Here is a 27118-nt window from a genome sequence, read left to right as displayed (position 1 = left end):
ATGCATGGCATTATAGAAACCCTTTACTTAAACACTGTCAGAGTGATGTTTGACATACCCAAATCATCACCAATCCGGGCTTAATTTGAAATACAGATAGTTTTTTTAAAAAATAACACAATCATTTATTGATTCTTTGGGAATTCCCCATCTTGCACCCCAATCGAACTCACCTCCCAATCCCTCCATATCTGCCTCTCACCACTGCAACATTCCCCAATCCCAGGTTAATTAAAAACAAAAAGCCACATCACTCCTCCATCCTTCCAACTCCTGTTCATTTATCTTATTGGCATTGGGAGTTATTGTGTTACACAGTATGCACTTTTGTCCAATTAACCCCACTGACAAAATGTCCTTTGCAATGAGTTATTGGTCTGATTCAAGCACCCTGTCACTCCAACATTACTGGACCCTCGCCAAAACTTTGTCCCAGGGGCTATTGTTCTGCAAGACCGGTACTTTCACATTCTCCAACAGGTCATAGATGGGGTAGATGTTAGGGTTGACCAACCCAAGGACCAGGATGTGTGTCTGAATGGTAGCTAAGCTGGTAGGTCCTGGGCACTGAGACTTCCCCCTTCAGGATGGGTACAACCAGCTCTCCTAGGCCTGTGCCATTAGGATCAAAGTCAGTCTCCCATGCCTGTGGTGAGAAGTGGGGCCATCTTGCAATGGGATGGGCAGCTCTCCCATGAGGGACAGAACCAGCTCTCTTGGTGCATTGTCCAGTTAGAGCCAGGGCCAACTATCCCAGGGCCAGTGAGGGGTAGGGTTGGCTCAGCACAGCCATCAGATTTTAACACACATGGTTCCTGTGACCCTCTGTGGTACTATGGGCCATGGACATCAACATAGATCTCAGTTGCAGCAGGACCATGGACCCACACATGGCCCTCAGCAGTGCTTGGGACCAGACCTCACCATGCCCCACTTCTGTGGCATCACAGGCTACCCAGATAGGAATGGCCTCAGTGACAGCATGGCCCTAGGATACCAAAATGGCCTCAAGTTGCTGACCAGGCCCTGGGCATCTGCACAGCCCCAGTGGCAAGAGTAACCACAGACATCAATTTAGACTGTGGCTGCTGTAGTACCATGGACCCAGACATGCAGCAGCTCTGACCTGAATGACACCATAGTCCCATGTGACAGCACAAGATGCTCACATCAGCAGGACCCTGTTATCTAGTCTAGAGTTCTCTGAAGTGAGACGTTGAAACTATCTGTTTTCCAAAACCACCCTAGAGATTCTGAGGCATATGAAAGTTTTGAGATCCAGGCAAATCCTCATGGGAGGATGGAAACCCATAGGATTGCTTTCATGAGTCTCAGAAAACTTGGCCATTCAACTCCAGAGCAGTATTCTAAACCAACAAGTCTGGTTCTACAGCAGTCCCTGTGCTTTCAATTGCACTGGCTGGCTTCCCCTTTAGAGCCAGGTAGTTATCTCTCTGTCAGTGATTCTAAACAATTTATATGTTTTCTTTCTGTTTTTAAAGTTTGTTGTGCATTGGAATCATCTGGAGATGTCCCTAGACTGGGATTGGCTGGGATACTTGTCTGTGGTTTCTGATTCATGGTTTGGACTGGGGCTAACAGTTTGTTTGGGTCATTTGTTTTGCAATACTGGGGATTAAGCTTAGGCCATTGCACAAGTTATGCAACCACTCCACTGAGCTAGGTCACTTTTACTTCTTATTTGTGGATAAGGTTTCATTATGTTATTTAAGATAGCCTTGAACTCACTTTGTATCCCAGGTAGGTTACTATGTCAGTCTCCCCAAGGCAGGATTGCAGACTTGGGTTGCTTGGTAAGTAACTGTTTGTACATCGAGCACATCCCCAGAGGATGCTGAAGCCTTTAAAGACTCAGGACCATAACTCTGTGTCTCTGCTACTATCCCAACCTCCTCTGTCAGACAACCTTATTACTCTGGGTGTTCTGCGAAGCCTCCCCTGTCTACTCAGCAGGCTTCTAGGGCTTTAGCTGCCTGGACAATGCTTCTCTCATTCCTCCCACCTAATCCCACAGCCTTGTTGTACACACAGCCCCTAATATGTCTAGCAAAGCCTACAAGCATGGATGCAACGGCAGAGATGTGGTAAAGACAGTCATATAGTCAGGATACTTAGACTTGTTGAGGAAGGCTACCTAGATACATTGGAGAAGAAAAATGAGCAGGAATGTGAACAAGGCAGCAAAGGAGCAGACAATAATGGCCACACATACAACACTTGTCTCTGGGAATGACGGAAGAAGTGATACTTGAATTAGAGTCTATTTTTAGAGAATTAATTACAAGAAAATAAGTCCCAAAGCAAAATTATATGTCATAGAAACCACAAGCTCAGAGATCTGTAGACCAATTGTCTGGGAACAGAGGGGGGTGACAAAATAAGGAATGGGCAACAGTATGAGAATAGGAATCACCTAGTATTGTCATTAGCTTTGGGTACCATTTCCCTTCAAACCACCACATTCCACCCACAAAGCCTTATAGCTATATCATAATGCAAAACACAATGCATTCAGGCAACTTAGAAGTCCTAACAGTCTCATATACCAGTCTCAAACTTATTTAAAAGTCTTAAGTTCAAAGCTTCTTCTAAGATTCATGCAATCTCTAAACTGTAACCCCTACAAAATCAAAATAAAAAGGCAGATTATGATTACATACTTTCAACATAAAATGGCACAGGATATGCATTACCATTCTGAAACATAGGGAAGGGAAGTTACTGAGGAAATACTGAAGCAAGACCAGAAACCAATTGGGAAAACTCCAAACTCTGCATCACCATGTCTGGTGTGGAAACACTTTTCAGATCTCCATCTCCTTTCATCTTGTTGACTGCAACATACTTCTTACTATTGTACTGGTTCCATGCCCTAGACCATCTTTCTTCTGCATGGCTCTGGCATCTCCAATATCTTGGGACCTTCAAGACAATCCAGGTTTCAACTCCACAGCTTCACACATGGCATTTCTAGGCCTCCATTCAGGGACAACTCTGACAGATGCCTGGCCTCAACATCTTTCCTTAATAGCAGAGGCAAATTGCAGAGTCCCTGTTATTTATTTATTTATTTATTTATTTATTTATTTATTTATTTTGTATAAAACATTCTGTCTCTGTGTATGCCTGCAGGCCAGAAGAGGGCACCAGACCCCATTATAGACGGTTGTGAGCCACCATGTGGTTGCTGTGAATTGAACTCAGGACCTCTGGAAGAGCAGGCAATGTTCTTAACCTCTGAGCCATCTCTCCAGCCCCCGTCTTCTATTCTTAACTCTAAAGCCAGAATCTCATGACCAGAGTTGCCAAGTTCTACTGTTTGCTGAGACTGAAACACATACCACTTGTTCAATTATATCCTCACCTACATTTTGGTTTTGAAGGTAACTTTCACTGCCTAAGCTTGGCTGACCTTCTACTTGCTTTAAGACCAGGATGGCCTCAAACTCAGAGATCCTCTAGCTCTTTTTCCCCAACACTGGAATTAAAGGCAGACATTAGCATACCCTGCTGTAGATTTTTCTTTAATTCCTCTTTACAAGTTGGAAATTTATCTGGGTGAGACCTTGCCCTGAGATCACCACTCTCTTTGTTCCATTTATTAATCTGTTTATCTTTTGAACACAATACTTAGTTCTATTTTACTTTCTGATGCTCCCTTTTTCCCCTTGGATTTTACATTTTATAATTTTCCTTGCTCAGTTTGCTTCTTTTCATTATAAATGTTCATTTAATTACCACTAATAACCACATGATGGAATCTATACTAGACTGTTTTAAGATTTCTTCTGCCAGTGGAATCAATCCAAAACTGATCACTTCAGTCTCGGAAAGACAAGGGCAAAAAGCAGCCACATTCTTCAAAATACTACAAGAACAATCTTTGGCCACATATTAATATTCTTCACCTTTGAAATCTCTTGAGCCAGCCCCCACAGTTTAAACCACACTCAGCACTACTGTCTTCCATGCTCCCACTAGTGTGGCCCATTAAGCATCATTTGAAGAGTTCAACTGCTTTTCTAAGCCACAGTCCTATGGTCCACATTCCTTCAAATAAAAGCATGGTCAGGCCTATTACAGTAATACCCTATAGTCCTTGGTAGCAACTTCTTCTTAGGGTTTCTATTGCCATGAAGAGACACTATGACCAACCCTTATAAAGGAAGAACATTTAACTGGAGTGGCTTACATTTTCAGAGGTTTAGTCTATTACTATCATGGTGTGACATGGTGACATGCAGGCAGACATGGTAGTGGAGAGACACCTGAGTGTCCTACACCTTGACTTGCAGGCAACTGTCTCACTGGGCATGGACTGAGTATATATGAGGCCTCAAAGTCCACTCCACAGTGACACACTTCCTCCAACAAGGCTTGCTCCAACACTACCTTCTAATAGTGCCACCCCCTTTCAGGGCCATTTTCTTTCAAATTATCACACCTTGCTACCTTTAATTGCCTTGGGGGGCTTCTGCCCTGTTAGTCTAGAGGTTGGATGCCCACTGAAGGACAGGCCTTTGCTCTGAAGACCAAAGAGAGCCAATTTCATATAAAATTCTGGAGCCAAAGAAGTTGTGTCAAAAGGAAACAGAAATAAATGAGTAAAATATACATATTGACAAAATTTATCTGTTATCTGATCTTTAAAATTTATTGTTGTGTCATAGAATTAATACTCAGTAACTGCTTTGGGTATTAGTAATGATTACAGAGCTAGCTAGATTTTTTTTAAATAGTTTTGTTACTTTAAATATTTTGATTAACTGGTTGCAAACTTTCAAGGGATGTTAAAATATATTTATATTGAGATATAATAGAAATAACACCAAAATACTGTTGAACTTAAGTCTGGAACTTTTAGTCACAGTAAATGTTCAGCCCTGACATAGGTGGAGACAGAGACTCTTTTTTGTACAGACATCACTGTCTGTGGTATCATGTCATAAGACTGGAGAGTATGAAAACACACTGCTAGTTAAAAATTATTTTCCATAATTTTATATGTACAGGAGTCTTTCAATCCTGCCCCCATGTCTACCTCACCAGGGTTTTTAATGTGTATCTCTGCCATTGTCTGTGGTATGGGTAATGATAGACCATTAACTGTCTCCAAGTCTCTCTAACAGAGACAATTCACCTGCCTATAGCTGTTTCTTCTCCTGTAGTATGGGAAGGATACTTATTTCCTTCAAGGGATTTCTGCATTTAAAATACAAATACAATAGCTTCCCATTCTTTTTTTGTAAATGAGAGGTTAACATAAGTTGATACTTGAGTGCAATTTTTGGTGAAGATATTTCTAAAAAAAAAAAACTATTAGCAATGGGTGAAAACTAGCAATGCATGCCAAAAGCTTTACTTTTTGGGGTGGCATAGTGTTCCTACATTTGCTTATTTTGTGTTTCTCTATAATACAAGTGGAAATACTTTTTAGTATATGCTTTCATTAAGTTTCAAAATTTACTTAATATTTCTATTATTTTGCTTGCTGGAGAACCAAGGTTTTAATGTTCAGATTTTGTTTTATGCCGAAGCTGTACACTAAATGGTAGGCAGGCAAGTATGGGTGCCTTTTAGAGTGATTTGCCTTCTGCTAGCTGCACTGAACAATGGTGGCACAGGCGTAAAGCAAACTCACCAGTTAAAAACCCCAGTCTATAGTTGAAAGAGCTGAGCGGTCTACCTCCTCTCCGGACCTACCTGACCTGACTCTCTGAAGATAGTTCAGCATGCACAGCCATCCACAGGAGTGCTGTCGCAGCCCAGATAGTATCGGAATTCAGCTTCCTGAAACATACTTGAATTACCCAATCATTAATGGAAGCTTTTGATATTCAAAATATAAGCATAACTTGTGTAAAATAAAGCTACTGACCAAAGGGCACTGTCAACTTCTGATTCTATGCTTGATCAGATTTCTCAACACTGTTAGGAGCTGTACTATCTGATTTGCTATTTACGAACCATCAAATTATTTTTCTAATAGATGATACTGTTTTTATAGATCCCCTTTTGCACATTACTATCATGCCTCACATAGCAGCTATCTGGATAGTTGTAACATTTAGAAGCATCAGCTTGCTTTTAAAGTGGTTGCTTCAATCCTAACATTTTAACTTAAGAAGAATCTGTGTGGCCTGCAACTGTCTCCACAGGAAGGTTTATCCCATCCTGCAGTAGATGTCAGTGATCAATTCAGAAGCTTCTTCAGCAAGTTTCTATGACATAAAAAGCTGTACAGTGTTTCAAGTTGCTTCATTTGCTAATAAATTACATAGCAGTAGCAGCTTTCACTATATCTTGGAAATTATATATCCCCTTGGCTATCATACAGAAGCTACATCACTGAGAGAAAATACTTTATTCTTGAGTGGTAACGATTCCAAAATTCTTAGGAATAAAAATTCATCTTAATTACTTATGTTTTTAATTTATTCAGTCATTGAATATTTATTGTGACACATCATGCCCTATGTTCCTATGCTAGGTACTGAAGATAGATTTCTTAGAACAGAGTTGCTATCTTTGTTGAAAACTTAGAGGCCACTTGGAGCAGTTTATATTAATTTTAAACAATAATTGTAAGAAAGGGATAAACAACATGAGAACGTATGGGAGGAAAGAGTACTCAATATATTTATGACTTTTTTATGTTGGTAACATAAAAACCTGGTTCTTAACATTCTGTGTTCCTCCAATTCTATTGGCAGAGGTGTGGGTAAGTCAGTCCCGAAGCTGTGAGGATGGAAGAGCTGTCCGCATTACTCACCTGTCATGTGGAGGCATGGGAGGGAGAGATGCCTCTGCCCATCAATCCCTGAGGCAGGTAGGAGAGCTGACTCTGAGGTCATAAGGGCAAGAGAGCTGCTCCTACCAACTACCAGGTGCAACACTTTGGAGAGCAGGCCCTGCACCTTAAGAGGGCCGCACAATAGAGCCAATCTCAAGGGCAGAGGTATGGGGGAACCAGGCCCCAAGTTGTGAGTATGGAGGCCTGTCCCCGTTATTCAACTGTCATGGGGTGGCATGGGCTTGGGAGAGCTGTCTCTGAGATCATAAGGGTGAGAGAGCTGCCCTTGTCTCCCCCACCCCTCTCACTAGCTGAAATACTTGGGAGAACAGGTCCTGCACCTTGAGTGGGTAGCACAATAGAGCCAACCCCATGGGTGTAGGTGTGGATGAGCCAGGCCCAGAGTTGTGAGTGTGGAAGAGCTGTCCCTATTGCCCATCTATCATGTGGAGGCCTAGGTGGGGTAGAAATGCTCCACCCATACCTATCAACACCTGAGGCAGCTGAGAGCTGGCCTTGAAGTCATAAGACTGGGAGAGCTCAGATGGCCCTGTCTCTCATCAGCTGCATCACTTGGAAGAATGTCCCCTACACCATGTCTGGACAATACAGTGGAGTTGGCCCTGGAGGTGAAGGTGTGAGAGAGCTGACCCCGAGAACATGAAAGCAGGAGAACTGGCCCTATCCATTCCTCATCACCATAATGGGTAAACTATGCAGGGAACACACCCTGATGGTTAGGACAAGGAAGAGTTACTAGGGTTATGTGTTGATCTACCCCAACATCCAACTCATCTGTAATCTTCTGCAGCATGTGAAAGGACTGATCCTGCAGACCCAAAGTTGCATGATCCCCATAACACAGGGCAACAGCAGGATAGCCAAGAGGAATTGCAGTGAGCCCCCAACATCAATAGTGTAGCAGAAACCAGAGGTCTCAAACCAATCCAATGACACTTTACAATGAACACTTGTAAGTAAATATATGTATTATAAAGGGTTTACTGCCTAACTCACTGTGTTACACTACAGCTTCCAAGACAAGACTGATATTTTCCTCCTCTTTTTTCTCTTAAATTTTATTTTATTTTATTTTATATTTGTGGGGGGATGAAGGGGCAGAGGGAGGATATAAAGGAATAGGGAAATGAATGGGATAGAGGCACATGATATAAAAGACACAAAAAATAAATAAAAAGAAGGAAGAAAAACAAAACAAAACAAAAAAACATCCTGTGCGCCTGGACCATTATCCTTAACAGAATGCACAGGACTTGCATGGTTCCACATCAGAAGAGGTCCTAGAGCTGAACGAAATGTATACACACCCCCATACCTAACCCAGAAGCTATCGCTATCTCCAACTGATAACTGTTTGCAAATGAAATTTTAGGGTGTTTTCCAATGGAGTTTCACTGGGGAAAATAAACTAGTCTGAACGATAGGTTTCATGATCAGCAATAAATAGCCAAGAGTAGCCAAACGGTTGTGTCAGAGCTGTTCTTTTTCTTTCTAAAATTCTATCACCTATCTATCTATTTTAAAATCCAATGTATGTATTGAAATTCTAGAAACACACATATTATGGTTTCCAGATTTGTGTTTTAAGGTTATCCTGAGTGTGCAAACAAATAGATCTCTGTGTGTATATGTTTCTTCTGCTTTTCGATCTCATTTCATTCTGTTTGTATGATTTTTAATATTTTTATGTGTTAGCTTTGTATTATCTTTAATATATATATATGTATATATGTGTATATATATATATATATATATATATATATATGATATTGTTATCCCTAAGAATACTGTTTCTTTTCTCATTAGACAAAGAAAAGGAGAAAGGAGTGGATCTGGATCAGAAGCAAAGTGGGAGGAATATGGAGGGTAGAGGGAGGCAAAACTATGATTAGGATACATTACATGAGAAAGCAATTTACTTTACAAAAAGGAAAACCTTGTCATTTTAGCAACCAAATGGTACTTGATAACTTAAATTGTTCACAAAATTCTATTTTAATTGTATTCCTTCTGATATAAATTATTCTTTGACTATACTTTTATGTCATATTCAAAGTTACACTTTTTAATAAGCTATCAAAGTAAATATTCATTTATCGTTCTAAGACCTAGAGTCTTTTATTTGACTTTTAATGATATTTAATGATATATTATATTATTTCCCTTATTACTTTAGTGGTGGTTTGAATAAGGATGAGCTCCCATAGGCTCATATATTTGAATGCTTAGTCACCAAGAAATGCTACTATTTGAAAGGATTAGAAGGATTAGAGGCATGACCTTAATAAAGAAACTGTGTCACTGGGAGTGAGCTTTGAGGTTTCAAATGCCTTTATCAATCACATGTCTTTCTCTCTGACTACGGATCAGGATGTAACTCTCAACTATTTCTCCACCACCATGTCTTCCCTAATGCCCCCATCATAATGATAATGGACTAAGTCACTGAAACTGTAAGCAAGTCCCCAGTTAAATGCTTCATCATTTAAGAGTTGCTGTGTTCATGGTGTCTCTTCTCAATAGAACACTGACTGGGGTTGTAGAAGGAGCAGCGGGCTGTGTTCCTACCGCCCAGCTCCCAGCTGCCTGGCTAGCTTATGCCCCGAAATAACAACACACAAATTGAATTCATTTAAGACTGCTTGGCCCATTAGCCCTAGCCTCTTCTTGGCTAATTCTCATAACTTGATTAACCCATTTTTAATAATCTGTGTAGCACCATGAAGTGGTGTCTTACTTGGAAAGATTCAGCATGTCTGACTTGGCAGCTGGCTCCATGATATCTGGCTCACTTGCCTTCTTCCCAGCATTCTGTTTTGTCTACTCCACCCACCTAAGGGCTGGCCTATCAAATGGGCCAAGGCAGTATCTTTATTAACCAATGAAATAAACACAAACAAAAGACCCTTCCACATCATAGGGTAGAAGTTGGTAACAGGGAGCAGAGTATTGCTGTAATAGACCTAACTATGCTGTTTGTTGGAGAAATACAGAAGAATTTGAGATTTCTGACTAGAATAGTGGTTAGACACTTAAAGTGGGGCTTAATGGGACATTCTTTTAAGAGCACGGAAGACAGTACTGTGTATGATTTGTACTGTGAGGGCCATCTCAAGAGGATTCAGAGGGGAAGACTACTAGAAAGTGACCTAGAGACCATCTGTTCTTATGACATCCTGGCAAGGAATGTGGTTCCTTTTTGTCCTTGTCTCAAAAAATTGCCTGAGGCTAAATTGCAAAGTTTTAGATGAATGGTATTGGCAGAGGAGATTCCAAGACAGCCTAGGACTGACTGTGTCATGTGGTTATTCACAATAATTCTTAGGTTGGTTTATAAGAAAAGGAAGCAATGGCAATGGGTTTTTGATCCTACTGCACGTACTGGCTTTGGAAGAGCCTAGGCAATTTGGATGCTCAACTTACTAAACCTGGATGGAGGTGGGTGGTCCTTGGACTTCCCACAGATCAGGGAACCCTGATTGCTCTTCAGGTTAATGAGGGAGGGGGACTTGATAGAAGGAGAGGGAGGGAAATGGAAGGCGGTGGTGGGGAGAAGGCAGAAATCCTTAATAAATAAATAAATTAAAAAAAAAGAAAAGGAAGCAAGGAGAATGAAGAGAAATATAAAACATACAGTCTGAGGTGAAAAGGAGCACTGGGAAGTGTAATGGAGGTGTTTGTAGTGCTCAGAGAGATAATATTTTTAAAGGAAAGCAAAGGTTATATCCAATAAGTGATATCATGGCAAGACCTCACCCAGCTATGTTTCTAACTTGTAAAAAGGAATGAAAGAAAAGCTTAGTAAGTGATAGAAATCATCAGCAATGAAAAGCTGGTGCTGATGTTATTGAACAAACTGGTCAGGTTCCAGCCCAATCAAGAAGCAGAACTTAGCATCTTTAGCTATGTGGTTTTGGCTTTTTAGCTAAGTGTACAAGAATGTGTCTAAGAAAAGCCCCTGACACCAAGCCATGTGTCAAAGTTATCCCTACAGGGAGGTGTGAAGATGATATTGAGTAGAACTGTGAAGGTGAAGCCTGGACTGTGTGGGAAATTCCAAAGTGTTGGAGATACCAGAGTCATGGAGTACCTTCTAAGGAAAGATTCAAACTGGGTCTGGGATGAGAGATAGATAGAGATAGATAGATAGATAGATAGATAGATAGATAGATAGATAGATAGATAGATAGATAGATAGATGGATAGAGAGATGTTGAAGGCAACAGAGCTGAAAGGAGATGGAGATCTGAAGATCTCATTGCCATGGGATACAGGGATGCAGAATTTGGAGTGTGACCTATTGGGTTTGAGTCTTGCTTTAGCGCAGTGTTTCCTCACTATGCTCCCCCTTCTATCTTTTAGAACAGTGACATATATTCTCTGCTATTGTACTCTGGAGTACTGTGATCTACTTTCTGATCTTGAGTTTACAGGGGTTACATTGAGGCTCAGAAGAGACTTTGGACTTTGAACTTTATAAGCAATTGTGATACTATGAAAAGATTATGGGGACTTTTAAAGTCAGACTGAATGCATTTTTGTAATATGATATGGCTATAAATCTATGGGAGCCAGAAAGTGGAATGTAGTGCTTTGAATAAGACTGTCTCCCTAAAACTATCATATATTTGAAAACTTAGTCACCATTGAGTGACACTATTTGGAAGGCTTAGAAGGATTAGGAGGTGTGACATTGTTAAAGGAACTGCATCACTAGGAATTGACTTTGTGATTTCAAAAGCCCATGCCTAGCCAGCATCTTTCTCACTTCCCACAGATCAGGATGTAGGGCTCAATTACTTCTCTAGTACCATGGCTGCCATGACTGCCATGCCTGCCACCACGCTTTATGCCATGATGATAATGGACTAAGCCTCTGAAATTGTTAGCAAGGCCCCAATTAAATGCTTTCTCTTATAAGAGCTCCTGTGGTTGTGGTGTCTCCTCACAAAAACAGAACTGTGACTGAGACATTTTATATGTTCTCAAAAGAAATACAGGCTTTAGATTGCTGTCATTATGTCTGGTACACCTTAAAATGGCCTACTTCATACTTCAATGTGAAGAACATTTTATCTTCTTAAATAAATTTTAAATGCATCTGACATAGTTTATGATGTGTTCAGCTTATTGATGCACAAGTTGCAGGAAATATATTATAGAAACTGAATTTCAAAAAAAAGAGTATACCACTTGCCTCTACTTAAGGTTCATCAGTTTTAGACTTATACTTCTTTAGATATTTTTAATAAAAAGGATTTATTGCAAATGATGTCAAATACAAGTTTGTTTTATGGGGACCTCTGTCTATAGTTACTCATGGATTCTACTGTGCAACAGATGTAAATAAACATTTTCTGAATGAGCAAATGAGTGTGTCAATCAGTGAGTGAACAGCTATCTTGTCATGCATTAACTTTGTATCACTTCTAACAGTTTAACCTGTACCAGAGCAAGGCAGCACCAAGCAAAGGTGGTGTACTTACACCCCAGGTGAACTAGAAAATGCCAAAAATAATGTTGATAAGAAACTGATGTTTCTATGTATACATACATATATACATATACATACACACATATATAATTCAAAACAAATTAGGCAATCAATACATACCATTATCAAAGTATCTGACGGTTGAATTTCTGGATACACTAGGATCAAAATTTGCCATTAAAGGTGCTATATACTGTGTGGCTGTTAGCATTCGGTGTACAACTTCTCCAGTGTATATGAAACCTATAATGAGAAGAACAGGAATTTTTTTTAAGAAAGATTGCCAGATAAAATTATAACCAAAACAGCTATGATTCAATTGCAGTCATATTTGTAGGGACATTAAACAGAAAAAAAATACTTAACATCTTAATGTCTGATTAACAATATGTTTTGTTCTGGATAGAGTAAAAATGCTCATATAATTTGTCAGCGTCCAGTAGAACTGCTTGTCAGTAATTCATAATAGGTACACTTTTAAAAGTGCAGACTGACTCTTACCTCAGAGTGAATGTTAGGCTAATGAAGTTCAACACAGTACTACAGAAAACCAAACCTTCCATTTTCATTCATCTGTATTCTTGACAAAAGCCTAAACTGCTAGATCTTTTAGAGGTGAGCTTCTATTCCTTACATTTATTTGTGAGTTTTGTTTTGGGGGCTGTTGGCAGTGATGTGGACCAAACCCAGGACCTCACACACGAGCTTAAGCAAACACTTTAGCACAGAGCTACGTCCTCAGTCTTGAGTTTTCCTAAAATGCTATGCCTGCATAAACAACATCAACAACAAAACCCATATTCTAAGTGGCAGTGAATATTTCTATCTTTTTTGTTGTTTTCTTAAAACAAGTTGAAAGGGAGCTAAGTAACTCCATGATATATTGTCCAAATTTTAGTTTGCCAAAGCCTTTCTAATTCTTGATCATATCATGAAGATGCAGTCTACATATCTGCAGATAAGATGGTGAAATTCTGAGAACCTACAAGTGCCCCTTCTTTCTGAGTTCTTGACATTAACTTATTTTAGCAGGTGCTTGCTGAGAGGTATTTACTGTGGGGGCCTTGAGTTTTGAAGTAACTTTCGGTAGTTCTTGTTTTACACCTTAAGGTGTTTACAGTTTTTTCACACTGAGATTATCCACACTGGTCTTATCTATTTTGTGAAAGATCCAGGAAAAACTGCCAGTCTCACACTAGCTTTCAGGCTCCTACTGACTCCACCTGAGGGAAGAGTCAGTCCAGGAAATACTTCACAATTTAAAAATTAATCTAAAAAAAACAATCAAGAATAAACATGAAAACAAACCTGCACACAATATTATAAAACAAAATTCAAAGCCAATGATGCAATTGGAATGTTCACATAATTATGATATCACTAGAGAACTGAAATTACTATGGATCTTTTTTTTTACAAGATTAAAGACGGAAGATTCTTTGAAAAAAAACTGTAATATATAAGCCTCAAGTATCAAATATTTTACCTCAATTATAACCCGAATAAAGATTTCCTTAGGATATTGTGGATTAAATGGTTTCAAATTGTAAATTGTGATTTCTATGTAAGTCATGTCTAAATTAAATTAAATATGTAGTTATTAGTCTATTCAGTAAAATTTTACTGTTAAAATGATAAATGATTGCTTTCTATTAGAAGAAAGTGTACTGATATGATCTTTTCTTTTTATCATATTTCCCTCTAGATTTCCACAATTCCCTCAGATGCACTTACTCATAATTATAAACACAAAGAGCAGCCATTTTTCAGACCTTGTAATTAATTTTTTCTTGCTCTCATCATGATTCATTTATAATTTGATCTTTAGAATAGACACAAAAAGGTCTACAGATGAGACTTGAAAGCAAATGTTTTAATTAGACCATGAAGGAGTCCTTTCAGAAAGCATGATTCCTAGGTGTTTGCTTCCTGACTCCATATTGTCTGTGTGGGATGAATGAAATCGCTTAACTGAGAGAAAGGCAAAGGGAGAGGATCGAGGATCACTCTGGAAGCCATTTTCCATATGCACTCTGTGCCAGAGCAGAAGCAATTCCTAGACACACGGTGAGAGACCAATGACACTCATGATTTCAGATACTTCACACACTTTTACATCACTGTTGTTTTGACTGACAGGTAGCATCAGTATTACCCACAGGTAGCACTGATATGAAGTGCACAGAAATATTTTAATTCATGCATGAATTTATAGTAATCAATGAAAAGGTACTGCGTTATTCATTACCTTCAACTTTGACTACTCTTCTTACCATTTATGTACCTCATTATTGTTGGCGACCACTCTGCTGGTGCAGACCTGGAGGGTTTGTTTCTATATAACTGCAACGTTGAGGGAGCCCTCCTCTCTTAGCTGTCTCTAGTAACTGCTGTTGGGCTCTCATCATCCTCCAGATCAACCCTTTTAGTCTCTACATATGTAACTATTTTTATTCATATTTGAAACAAGGACAATGTAAGCACATGTCCCTACATATTTCCACAGAAATTTGGCAAGAACTTATTTTCTTTTTATAGCTATTCTGGTTAATATTTTTCCCAGACTTCACAAGTTCATATATTTTAAAGAAGTTTCAAATATTTCCCAAAGAATGAAGTAAACACTCAAAAGAATTTGTTTACTGTAAGAAGCAGAGTTGCAATTTCCTCTTCTACAATTATTGCAACATTGAAACAAATCATAAGGGCAGGCAAGATGACTCAGTGAGAAAAGGTGTTTATTCTCAAGACTAAGGGCCTGAATTCTATCACTTGGAACCAAAGGCATAAAGAAAAAACGACTCCAGACAGTTGACATTTGTCCCCTACCAATGACATGACATGTACACACGCTTGCACAGAGGCACACTCATGCACACACACATAAATGAGTAAATAAATCTATTAATTAAATAACAGTTATGAAGTTAATAATAATTTCAGTTTTGGGTGGCACTTGGCTGTTGCTCACCCAATGAATGGGCCACTGTCACTCACTACTACAATCACCATTAAGATCAGCTTTTCATCAGAAGGGAGGGAAGGCAATATTCTGGCAGACTTTGCTTTCTGATTCAGGAAATACTTTTGAACTTTTCTTGACTATACTAGAAACTCATTTCTGTTAGTAATTCAAGTTGTTTTAAATGATCAAAATGCTCGTTTTCAGCAAAAGTATCTACTACTTAGCTCCTTAGCTTATAGATTTTAAAAGTAATATTTCAGCTGTGTTATAAAACATAAACTTCCCTAATGCAGGTACAGCAACTCGGTGCTAGGCAGGGACTCACTATGCGAGCTAACACAGCTAGTCTTTTGCAAATACTTTTAGTTATGTAGACCACAGTTTTAGGCCATTGCCTCTCTAAGTTGATGCCAAAGAAACCAAATACAACCATATTGTTAATTTTACACATTTTATACTTTTCTTTTCTTTTCTTTTTCTTGAGACAAGGTTTCTTTATAACTTTGGTGCCTTCCTGGAACTTACTCTGTAGAACAAGGTGGTCTCAAACTCATGGAGCTAAGCCTGTCTCTGCCTCCCAAGTGCTGGGATTAAAGGATTTGCTTTCTTTAAAATCGTTGGTTCAATTTGGGAAGCTTGTATTATATTCTTTTACCTATTATAAGATTTGAGCATAAATGGCAATCAATTATGTGCTTGTAAGATTTATATAAGAATTACTATCCAAGTGACTTAGGACTCAGAACAATACCTTCATTAAAAGAAACAAATAAGACACTTAAGAGAAGCAAACATGGTTTTCTCTTTGAATTGCAAAGAAGAGATACTGCATTGTCCTTTCCTTGGGCCTTAACCGCTACTATGCCAGGTTTTCAGCTTGAGTCATGCTCTCCTCCTGCACATGTTACACTAGAGGCACAGGCTTCTAGCTGTGTGAATGATCTGATTTCATATATGAAAACATCATCAACTGATTAGGTGAATCATATCAGTCACATTGGGTCTTTTATGAACAAATACTATTCAATTATTATGTATTTTCTAACTTTTAAAAAACATGTGTTGCCCGCACTGTGTCTATGCACCATTTGTATGTAGGACCTAGGAAGGCCAGAAGAGGGTGTCAGATCTACTGGCACTAAGGTTACAAGAGATTGTAAGCCTACATGTGGGTGCTCAGAATTGAACTAGGATCCTCTAGAAGATCAACCAGCCAGTGCTCTAAATTACTGGGTAATAACTCTAGTCCCTTATTTTTATATTTACTAACAACATTTATAAAATGTATCATAGCCATACTTATTAACCATAATTACATTACACAAATCAATCAATATTTACACAGGTTATTGATAATTACACTATGTTAAGTATTTACTTTATCTCTGCAATACCTAGGGAGGGAATGGTGAGGATATTATTTTCATTTATTAAATTCAATACTTAATAAAGCTAGGTTGTTTATTCACACCCTCATGATCATTAGAGGTCTTGTGATCCCAAATTCCATGGGCTCTAGGACTGCTTAGAAATGTAATGTAAATCTAGCCTTACATCGTGTCCTGAAGAGGTCAGGGAGTTAAATGGAATTCATATTTACCTCCTTTGAGGTCATTTCCAAGACACTACTCTGCAGGAATAGTGACAGTTCTCACAGGCAAGTTTAAAATGCCACTAAATGGGAGTTGGCAGACTACATACTCAGTGCCTTCAGAGGATTTTATGCCAAAAAAGCCGTTAGAGGAGGAAAGACCTGTGAATTCCAGCATCTGCAGCTTAGAGCAGAAGTGGAGCCACTTCATCCTCCCCTGTTTTAATTCAGCTCCAGATCTTCTGCGTTTTAATTGGATAGTTTCTCAAGCAAGTGTGATTCTTTTATAGCACTTCATCAAATAAGACTTAATTTGGTGATAGGAGGCATTGCACTCAATTAGAGAATCTGTTTCATGGCAAACTCAAACTATTGCTTTGTGGTGTGACTAAATGATTTACCTCCCCCCCCCTTCCCATGCTTTGGTTTTTTGATATCTGTTAAATGGGAGAGGGCTGGTGTCAGGTTACAGGAAATGTGCTGAACATGACTGCTGCATGCCGATAATCAAAGCCAGAATGCAGTTCAGTGACAAAGAATCAACCAAGTGGGGGCAAGGCTTGGCTCAATTGCCTGCAAAACAGGTATGAACAACAGTTCCCTCCAATACACAGAAACACATAGACAGACACAGAATCAAAGAGACACAAACGGGGAGTAGGGAGAAAGGGAGGGAGAGGAAGGAGAGAAGGAGAGAGAGACAGAGCCAGAGGGAAGCAGACAGACAGACAGACAGACAGACACAAAGACACAGGGGCATACACCATGAGGGACTATGAGGAAAAGGAAAGGGAGAAGCAGTTCTGTGCTGAATGCCAAGCAATTACTTAAAATTTTTTCTAATATGTTTAAGTTTGTTGTAAAGTTATATTGAGATGTTTATGTGAACTTATCATTGTGACTCAGGACTAAATGTACAACACGTGTTTATAGGTATTAATTCTTTTTGAGATTAGGTGAGACACTGCATTTAACCACAGGGCAAGAGAAAATAAAGTTTAAAGTTCATAGTTCATGCACTCTTTCCTTCCATTCTGATGGAATGAGTTCCTTGTAAATATCAATCTCCCATTAAGCAGTAAATGGTGTTGTCTTTAACTGGAAGTGTCGTAGTGATAAAGGAGGCATGAGGGAACCTTTACCAATGAAACGTTCTATAAGCCTTTGATGTGCAAAGGCTACATACAAACTGAGAGTTTATCATCTCTCAGTTATTCTCTTTGACCCCTTAGGCAAGATTGAAGTCAACCCATGTGCCTGTAAGGTATCCAACATTTGTAGTTCAACACTGCCTTTAGAGTTCAAAAGACAATGGCATAATATAGATGTCTCTGTCATCTTTAGTGAGGCCTATACATCTGTGATCTCTACTGGTTAATCAAAGAGATCTGAAATTTATGGATAAGAATTAGGACAATGAATTTCTCGTTCAGATTTCTCACTAACTGTTCTGGTCACGAGAACCGAAGATGGCTACCTAGGTGTTTGCATTTGTTTAGACAGTCAGGCACTGCTCATGGTGGACAAGTTGTTTGAAATAAAGCAATAAAGACTGAGCAAACTGTACCTACAAGGTTTTCCTGCTTCATTCTATAAGTCAATAGATTTCCACATTACATAAACTATTCCCTTTCAGACAAATGCTTGTTTGTACTCATGCAGCCCTCAAATAGAGACACGTATTGCAGCAATTGCTAAGTTGTAACTAAAAAGCTGTGATTAACTATCTGGAAATGTGACTGTCTGCTAAGGACAACGGTACACGAAGTGTTTCAGGTAACAAGCATCCAGCAGACAGACATTGGTGCATGAGAAGAACATAGATTTTTACATGCCACCTAGACAGTTATAAACATATTCTGAAATTCAGATGGGATTACTAATCACAGGATTCTGAGAAGGAACCTACAATAATGTCAATCATTAAGCATTTTCCCTTTATAGTTCCAATCAGTTTTCAAGTTAAGGCATAATAATAATATATTATTAATTAAAATACATCCCTGCACTTCTTCCCAGCAACCTATAATATTGTCAGTCACCAAATATTTCACTTTAAATTTCCAATAGCTGTCAAAGCAAAATATATCAAATACATATCATAAATTTAAAAAGTGTATCTTTTAAAACTCATAGAGTCCTTCACTGGATTGACTTAAGACATCTTTGGATATTATAAAGTGCTAAATATTCATTTTTTTGGTGGGAGAGAGACACTACTGACAACTTAGTTGTGTATCCTTAACTATATTTATGAGTTTGCCATCATCAGGATTATGCTGAAAATATAAAGCAGAAGGATGACCTGGAGATGAAGTGAATAGAGAAAGGGATGAAGACAGACAAAAACACAATACCTTTATTCGTTTTAATTCTGGACTAATAAAAAAATGGTGACTTCAGTTTTCCTTTTTGTATCTTGTTTCCCAAATAAATATATGTACTTTGCTTAAAGTTAACGCATGCTAACTTCTCACAAGCATTTGACATAGCTTGCTTGCTCTCTCCCACCTTCTAGAATATGTCTGGATATCGCCGACTTTACCAGATGTCTTCACTCAGCCAGCACACTGTGAATGAAGTGCCCCAAACCAGTATACAAAGCACACGCTCTTGACAGAGGCGATGAACTTCTTTTGGTTGTAGTTTTAGTTATTTTTTAAACTTTTCTTTAAAAATCAAACTTGTCTATTTTCTTCATATATGCAGGAAATAACACAAAAGCCAAAAGCCTTAGTCCCATAATAGGAACATGATAGCAGCAAAAGCAGAGTAGGAGCTTCTGGTACTCAACCATACCCACAAATGTGAGGAACCGAACATGGCAGGGAAAAGCCTTCATAAGAACAATAAAATCCAGGAGAGAGATTACAGTCCATGAGAAAAATGCAGGAAAAAAAGAATAAATAAGTAAGCAAAAATGGGAAAACAACAGGAAGGAAAGAATTATACTATTTGGCCTTTCCTTCTGCATACAACCCTGAATGGAGAGATGGACCCTATATGCTTGGGAAAGAGAGGAAAGTGAGCACTCTTCCTGGACAGAGACCCAACCATAAGGCTCAGCTTATAATGAGCACTCAGCCTGGAAAGGGTCACAGACAGCAGCATCAAATCGTGATAGTCATTCAGCTTTGACATAGACCCTATTATTAGTCTTACCCTGTGAATCACCATCAAGGCTGGTCCTGCCAAACCAGATTCTAGGCTGAGTCCTAAGTGGCCCCAGAACCAGTTTAGCTGCTATGGTCTCAGGTTCTAGGATGCTTTTCCCCATGCAAGCATGCTTTAGATCAACTCCAATGAAGCTAGTACCCAGGTTTCACTTAGTGAATATTAGAACCAGGTCAAACTGACACACTCCAGATTATATGGACTCATATAATGAAATTCCAGGCCTGTGATAATGGAGCCCAGTACAATGTACCCATACTGAGTAGGCTTTAGTACTCTGCCCAAGATCTCAAGTACCAGGTCAGCTCATGTATCCAGAATTTGTGGTTTTGCTGAACTAAGAACATTCTAATTTTTTTTAATTCTGCCAATACTGAAAAAAATTACACAAGCCTTCAAGTGCACTGACAATAAGAAAAGGCAACAAAGATATAAAAAAAAAAGCAAGTAAGGGTAACAATGACAGAGTAACAATACAAACACCCAGAGTAGATCCAGAAAAGCTAGAGATGAACAAAACGTCTGACAAGTACATAAAAACATTCATCTTAACACAGATACAACACAACAGGCACATGGCTCACTTAGACCAGAAAAACAATTCCTGGATAAAATGGTCTTTCATACAGAGATAAAATACATTTAAGTAGCCAAACAGAAATTCTATAATTAAAGCTCACCAGTGCTCTAAACAGAAAATTCCATTGTAAGTTTCAATAGCAGACTCAATCAATGTGTTAGAGTCAGCAACTTTGAGATACAGGTCATTTAAATTCAACATCAGGAAATAAAAAGAAAAGAATGAAGGAAAGAAAAGCTAAGGGTTGGTAGGGGTCATCAAGTAAATGAATACCCACATACAGGAGTCTGAAAGCAGCAGGGAAGGGAGGAAATGAAAGGTGATAAAGGATAGCAAAAATAAATAATAAATAAATAAATAAGTTACCCAAATTTGAAGAGTGAACATTGATACTCAAAAATCCTAAAGTAATGTCAAATATGTTGAACATAAGGAAACCATCACTAAGACGCGATGACGCATGAAAAGATTCTCAAAGTGCAAAGGCAAAGAGTTGAAAGCAGTGAGAGACAAAGCTGGCAGAAAGACACATTTATCCAGGACACTATACTTGGGAAATGATCTTCAGAGAAGAATTGGATGTGAATTCTCCAGAGAAACTACAGCTAGGAAATATAGTCTCTTTATAATGACTTTATAAGAAAAAGGGAATTCTTAGAGCTGGTGGAGTGCTGATACAGACACACATGAAAAGAGAAAATGCCAGTGTAATCAAACTCACACAACCTCAGGAATGTTGGTGCACTGATGACTTCTAACCTGGAATAGTGTGTGTGTGTGTGTGTGTGTGTGTGTGTGTGTGTGTGTGTGTTTGTGTGTTTGTGTGAGAGAGAGACAGAGACAGAGACAGAGAGAGACAAAGACAGAAGGACTACGAGGGAAGAAAGGGAAGGGTTAACTGATGTAATTATATGTTAATTTCAAAAAAGTAAAAATTAAAAGTATTAAAAATAAATACAACTAGAATAATTAAGTAATTTTCAGCGATAGACAATTTCAGAAGATGAAAATCCTGACATCAATCACATATGATTTGGAGCACTGGAAGTGCAAGTGCACCGTCTCTGTTTGCAACTGAATTTATCAGCTCAAAATAGACTGTGGTGACTTCAAGATGTTTGACAAGCCTCTTGCTGACCATCAATCTACAGTAAATACGCAAGTGATAAGCAAAAAATGAGCAAGGCACCGCTACAAAAATCCCAAGTTGCACAGAAGAAAGAGCAAAGAAGGAAGGATGCTGTGCCTGAAGAGCAGCTAGTAAATACGGAGGAAATGGCTAGTCCTTCCTACTGGTAATCACTTTAAAGGTGCAGATCAATCTGCATTTGAGGAATATATAGCAGTTGAATGACTAAAAAGTCCAAATCCACCTTCATGCTCCCTACAAAAGATCCAGATTACTTTAGGGTCAAACCGACACTAATAATTAAAGTCTGGGAACAGATACCCCACACCAATGGCAACCAAAGATGAGAGAGAAAAATAATGGACTAAGGAAAGTAAGTATATAATAACAAGGGGTCAGCTAATCAGAAAGCCACAATAAAGTCCCTTGACACTGGGCACATAAACGTGTGAAGTATTAAGTCATTGTGAAACACAGCATGGATGTTCCCTAAAAATAAGACCGTAATGGAATCCAGAAAACTGCTTTGGAATATCTGTCCAAAGGAACTGAATTCAAGATGCTGAAGGGATCACTACTGTATTCTCTGTAGTATTATACACAGTAGCAAATATGGGAATAATAAAATATCCACAAGTATGTAGAAAACATGATTTGTATAAATACTGGAAAACCAGTCATTCTTTAAAAAGCAATTCTGTCATCATTTGTGACAACAGAGATGAAGCTGGAAGAAATTATGCAAAGTAAAATTTGTCAGGCTAAGAAAAACAATGAGAAATGCTGAAAGATCTCATCCATATGTGAATTTTTAAAATGTCAAACTCTTATATGAAAAGTGGAATGGTGATTGCCAGGAGTTGGAGAAGGAAGGATGGAGAAGATGTTGATCAAAGTGTGTAGTTGTGATTTTGCAAGGTCAATGGATGCTAGAGATTGAACGTACAGAGCAAAGGACATTCACTAATTATGCTTCATTTGACACTTGAAAACTAAAGGTAGTAGTTTTAAATATCCCAAACCAAAAAGAAAAATATGGAAACTATGTGAAGTAATAATATATATCTACTAGGTCAATAATAACAATCAGTTCATAAAGCACTATATTGTATATATGAGACATGCCTAGATTATTTGTTAAATAAACCATAGTAAATCTAGAGAAAATGTATCACTCATATAAAAAAGCAAGCCTCATTCAGTCCTACATGAAAGACAAAGAAATAGGTTTCTCTTAGGCATTCACATTCCCCAACACAGGCTACACACCTGTGTTATCATACGTTAGACTCCTATAGTTGTAGCTGAATTCCACGTGGGATTTTACCTTCAGTACCTGGTGTCTGCTTAGTTTTCTCCTGTCCACTATCCACGTTTGCAAAGCCCCTACCATGAATCCACTGCCACTGACTCTGCTTTGACTTGAAAAGCTTTTGCTAGCCATACTTCAAAGATTCCTGGTTTGTGAGCGTTAGTCTCCAGAGAGATTTTGTTCATGTTGCCTGGGACCTGCATTTGGATGGGACAGCCTTGAGTTATCAGCTATGCTTGCATGCATGGTCTGTCCTACTCTTGAGAGGGAAATCTACATGTTCATCCTTAGTTCTTTCCAGCAGCCACGAAGAGTGAACTATTTCTTCCTTTTTATTTTCATTAAGGGCAAGTAAGTGAAGCTTACTGAACTTAAGCAACAGCTACTGGTATGCAGAAGGGAACTAAACAATTGGTTGCTTTCTTTCTCTTTTTAAGTCTTCTATCTTATAAAATCTATAAGTAGCATTTAAATAGAATACTCAATATAATTGATCTTTCTTGGTACATCAGTAAACATTGCTGCGTGTGTTTGCTAAATATGATTTGGAATTCATGTTTAAATCAGGTAATTAAAAAGAAAATGCATTACATATCAGAAGAATTAGTTATCTCTTTAGATTCTTCCTGGCTCACGCAAAAAATTGTTGTATGTAATGTATGCTGAGAGTGGGAGAAAAGGTCTTTCCCAAGGAAAAGCACACCAATTAGCTAGCCGATATCAAGTGGTGAACCCTAAAAATATGCATGCAAGTAACAATATGTAGGCTGAGCAGGATGTGTGTATGCAATCAGGAATAATATATACATGAATGTAACAACAAGTAGTGAAAAAGAGACCATGAATTTTAGTGGGATAAAGGAAAAGTATATGGGTAGGTTTCAAATGAGGAAAGAAAAGGGGGAAAGGAAATAACTTCAAAAAAGTTAAAAAATATGACTGTAGTTCCCCAACTTTATTCTTCATTGAAATTTTTATATTTCTTTATTATTTAGCTATTATGTGGAGAAGTTGCTGCCTCATCCATAAATATTATCTGAATCCATTCAAGTCAGATCAGTTGTAACCTGTCTAAACAGAGATGACCTACGCTTTTCATTGTCCTTCTCGGGGTAAGGAGACCAGAGATCCAGACAAGGTGGGCTATTAAAAGAAGGCATGCTATGTTGTCTTCAGCAGTCATCTGCATTGTACAATTAGCTCTGAATCAAACATGAGATCCTTACCTTTTCTCCAAAGTATCTGAAGCATCCTAACTATTTCTTCAGATGCTGTCAGTTTCTATCACAATTAAAGTTTCAATTCTTTCATATAATCTATTGAACATAAATTTGTGCATATATATGTATGTTGATACTTAAACATATATGATATCTGGAAAGTAGGAAAGTTTCAGTGTATATATGAGTATATGCTATATATACAGGTAAAATATCTGATGAATATATACATAAATATGTGCATATTAAATAAATTTTCTTTCCATGAGGAGGCAATATATAGTTACAAGGCAAATATTTGAATTGCAATTTTTCTATAAAATTAGGATGAAATTAGTCCCTTTTAACCAACATTGTTGTTTGCAATAATCAGTATAAAAAGCCGGTAATTCAAATTCAGCTATAATTTCACCATTGAACACAGTTTGAACATCTGCACCTTTCTCTGACTTCCTTTCAAAAGCACAGCTCCAGAGAGGCGCTATCTGTAGCCCCATTGATTCATCTTCATGTTTCCCTGATCTTTACCATCTTAAGGTCAATCCCAAACTTGTGTGATATTTGTAATCACCCGAGCCATGTGCCCTTTACAATCTCAAAGTTATGACCCTGTCTACATTTCCTCAGATATCTTAATTGTCTGGTTCTAAGAGGTAATGGCATAAGATCTTTGTATTTTGTCCTTTATCCAAGACTACAAACATGCTGGCATTATCTTCAGATTTCTATCGCTTGGACATCACCAGGCAGTTGTCATGGTGTAGCTAGGACCAGGCCCAAAGAATTACTTTCAGTGTTTCCTAACATCTTTCATTTATTATGTAGAGAGAGTTATCAAAAGCTTAAGCCAAGACTTCTACAATAGTCTTTAAGTTTTCTACTGGAAGGCAGAGTTACCACTCTGCTAACATCACTGCATCACTGACTGGGATGTAGGAAATGTAGTCAAGGGGCTTGGATTGGCAGAGCGTTTGGGGAATCATTGGGATTCAGTTATAAGAATCAAGTAATACATTTTCATATTCAGGCACAATAAATACCTGTTCTGTTCAAATGCCCACAGCAATAGTTCTTACAGTTTGAGAGACTGCATACTGTTTCATCTTTCATAGTGCTTCCAGTGTCCATACCAACCTCCCACTCTTTTTAAAGCAAGCCTTCTTTCTGATCTCCTTCCCTTCCAGCTAGCACAAGTATGTTCTCTACATTAACTACTAGGCTGTTACTCTGTTTCCAAACACACTTTGGGTTAGTTCTGCCCTCCGTCTTCTAGTTTTCTCTTAAGTATTTTTGCTATAGATACTTACTCATAAATAACTCACCCCCCTGGATATCTATTTATTTTCAGGTAGTCCTTAATGGGCTGGGGATTTCTATCTGGAATGTTTACATAGGGCAGGACTTGTTACAGAAAAAAATGTAGATTCAAATTCTGGCCTGCTATTAAATAATGGCATGGCCATGTTTACATTATTTAATTGCTCTGATATTTGTTTTGACAAGTTTTTAATTGGAAATAGTAATAGTTGTTTAATATGATTGTTTAAAAATTATCTGATATAGCCCTGCGGTGGTGGCACATTCCTTTAATCCAATCCTAGCACTCAGGAGGCAGAGGCAGACAGATCTCTGGGAGTTCGAGGCTAGCCTGTTCTTCAAGAGCTAGTTCCAGGACAGCTAGAACTGTTACAAAGAGAAACATTGTCTCAAAAAAAAATTAAAAAAGAATTATCTTATATTGATTAAGAAATCTAACAAAACTCCATTTCTGCAATAGGCTAGTTTTCTCACCAAACATAGTTCCTTTTCCCCTCCTGCTTTCTCCTTATTTTATAAATATTCTCTTAAGTTTCTCATCATCTTAGGTATGAGCTGACCATGACCCAGTTTCTCTAAGAGTTTCCCATGGCTGGAATTGGATTAAGAAAATGCTACATTGTGGATATATCAAACTAAGCCATTTCTGACAAACACAGATCATATCTATAGTTTGGGGATATCTTATTATTGGTTCTGTTAAGTGGGTGACATGTATAATTAGGTCTGGTCCTTGAAATGATAACAGGAACTTGAGGCTGATTTTTTATATTTAATATTCACGACAGTTTGCCTACATGCATGAATGCATTCTATCTGCACGCTTGGTATTAGCAATGGGCAGAAGAGAGCAATAGATCCCCTGGAGCTGGAGGAACAGATAGTAATAAGCCACTTTATACATGGGTGCTGAGAACTCAGCCTGGGTCGTCTGCAAAAGTAGCACATGTTCTAAATATTGAGCTATCTTGGCAGCCCTTGAAAAATGATTAAAAAATTATGATAATATGAAGTAACAGGAATAGGATGGTGGGTGTATTGATTACTGTAACAAAATAGAGAAGTAATTCAACATTATAGGGTGAGATTGTACAAGTGCCTGCCCAGAGACCAGCCTCTAGGGCTTACACTTTAGAAGGTCTTTTACATGAACAGAAGGGCACGTGTTAAAAATTATGGATATCACTGTTTTCAATAGCAAAATAAAAACCAGAGAGAACATTAGTGTCATCAAGTCTAATAGATGAATGAGAACCTTACATCCATCTAATGGAGCATAATAAGACAGTAAAATTGGATAAAGCATGGCTATCTAGCAGACAGAAACATATGAATCAATCAAAATGAGCAAAATTTAACCTTTCTAAAGAATGATTATTGAACAAGTTAATTATTTTAAAGTCTTGGCTAATCCTGCTTAGAGATGTGAACATGTGGTATAAAATTGTAAAGACAGAAAAGAAAGCATTTAATTGTTGTCAATTTAATATTTATAAAGTTA

The 27118-nt window shown here is 38.2% G+C and overlaps 1 protein-coding gene across 1 annotated transcript in view; it reads right to left on the bottom strand.

Moving 5' to 3' along the window:
- Window positions 1-27118, bottom strand: part of Plxdc2 (plexin domain containing 2) — a 384159-nt gene that overhangs the window by 101866 nt on the left and 255175 nt on the right. The window contains exon 5 of the mRNA XM_026783054.1: window positions 12450-12572. Coding sequence (XP_026638855.1) covers window positions 12450-12572 — 123 coding nt within the window. The remainder of the gene's footprint in view (window positions 1-12449; window positions 12573-27118) is intronic.

This window comes from Microtus ochrogaster, chromosome 16 (assembly GCF_000317375.1).
Source record: "Microtus ochrogaster isolate Prairie Vole_2 chromosome 16, MicOch1.0, whole genome shotgun sequence".
In the NCBI taxonomy this organism is placed as follows: Eukaryota; Metazoa; Chordata; class Mammalia; order Rodentia; family Cricetidae; genus Microtus; species Microtus ochrogaster.
The sequence above is the reverse complement of the archived record's forward strand: the minus strand, read 5'-3'. Positions and strand labels throughout refer to the sequence as shown.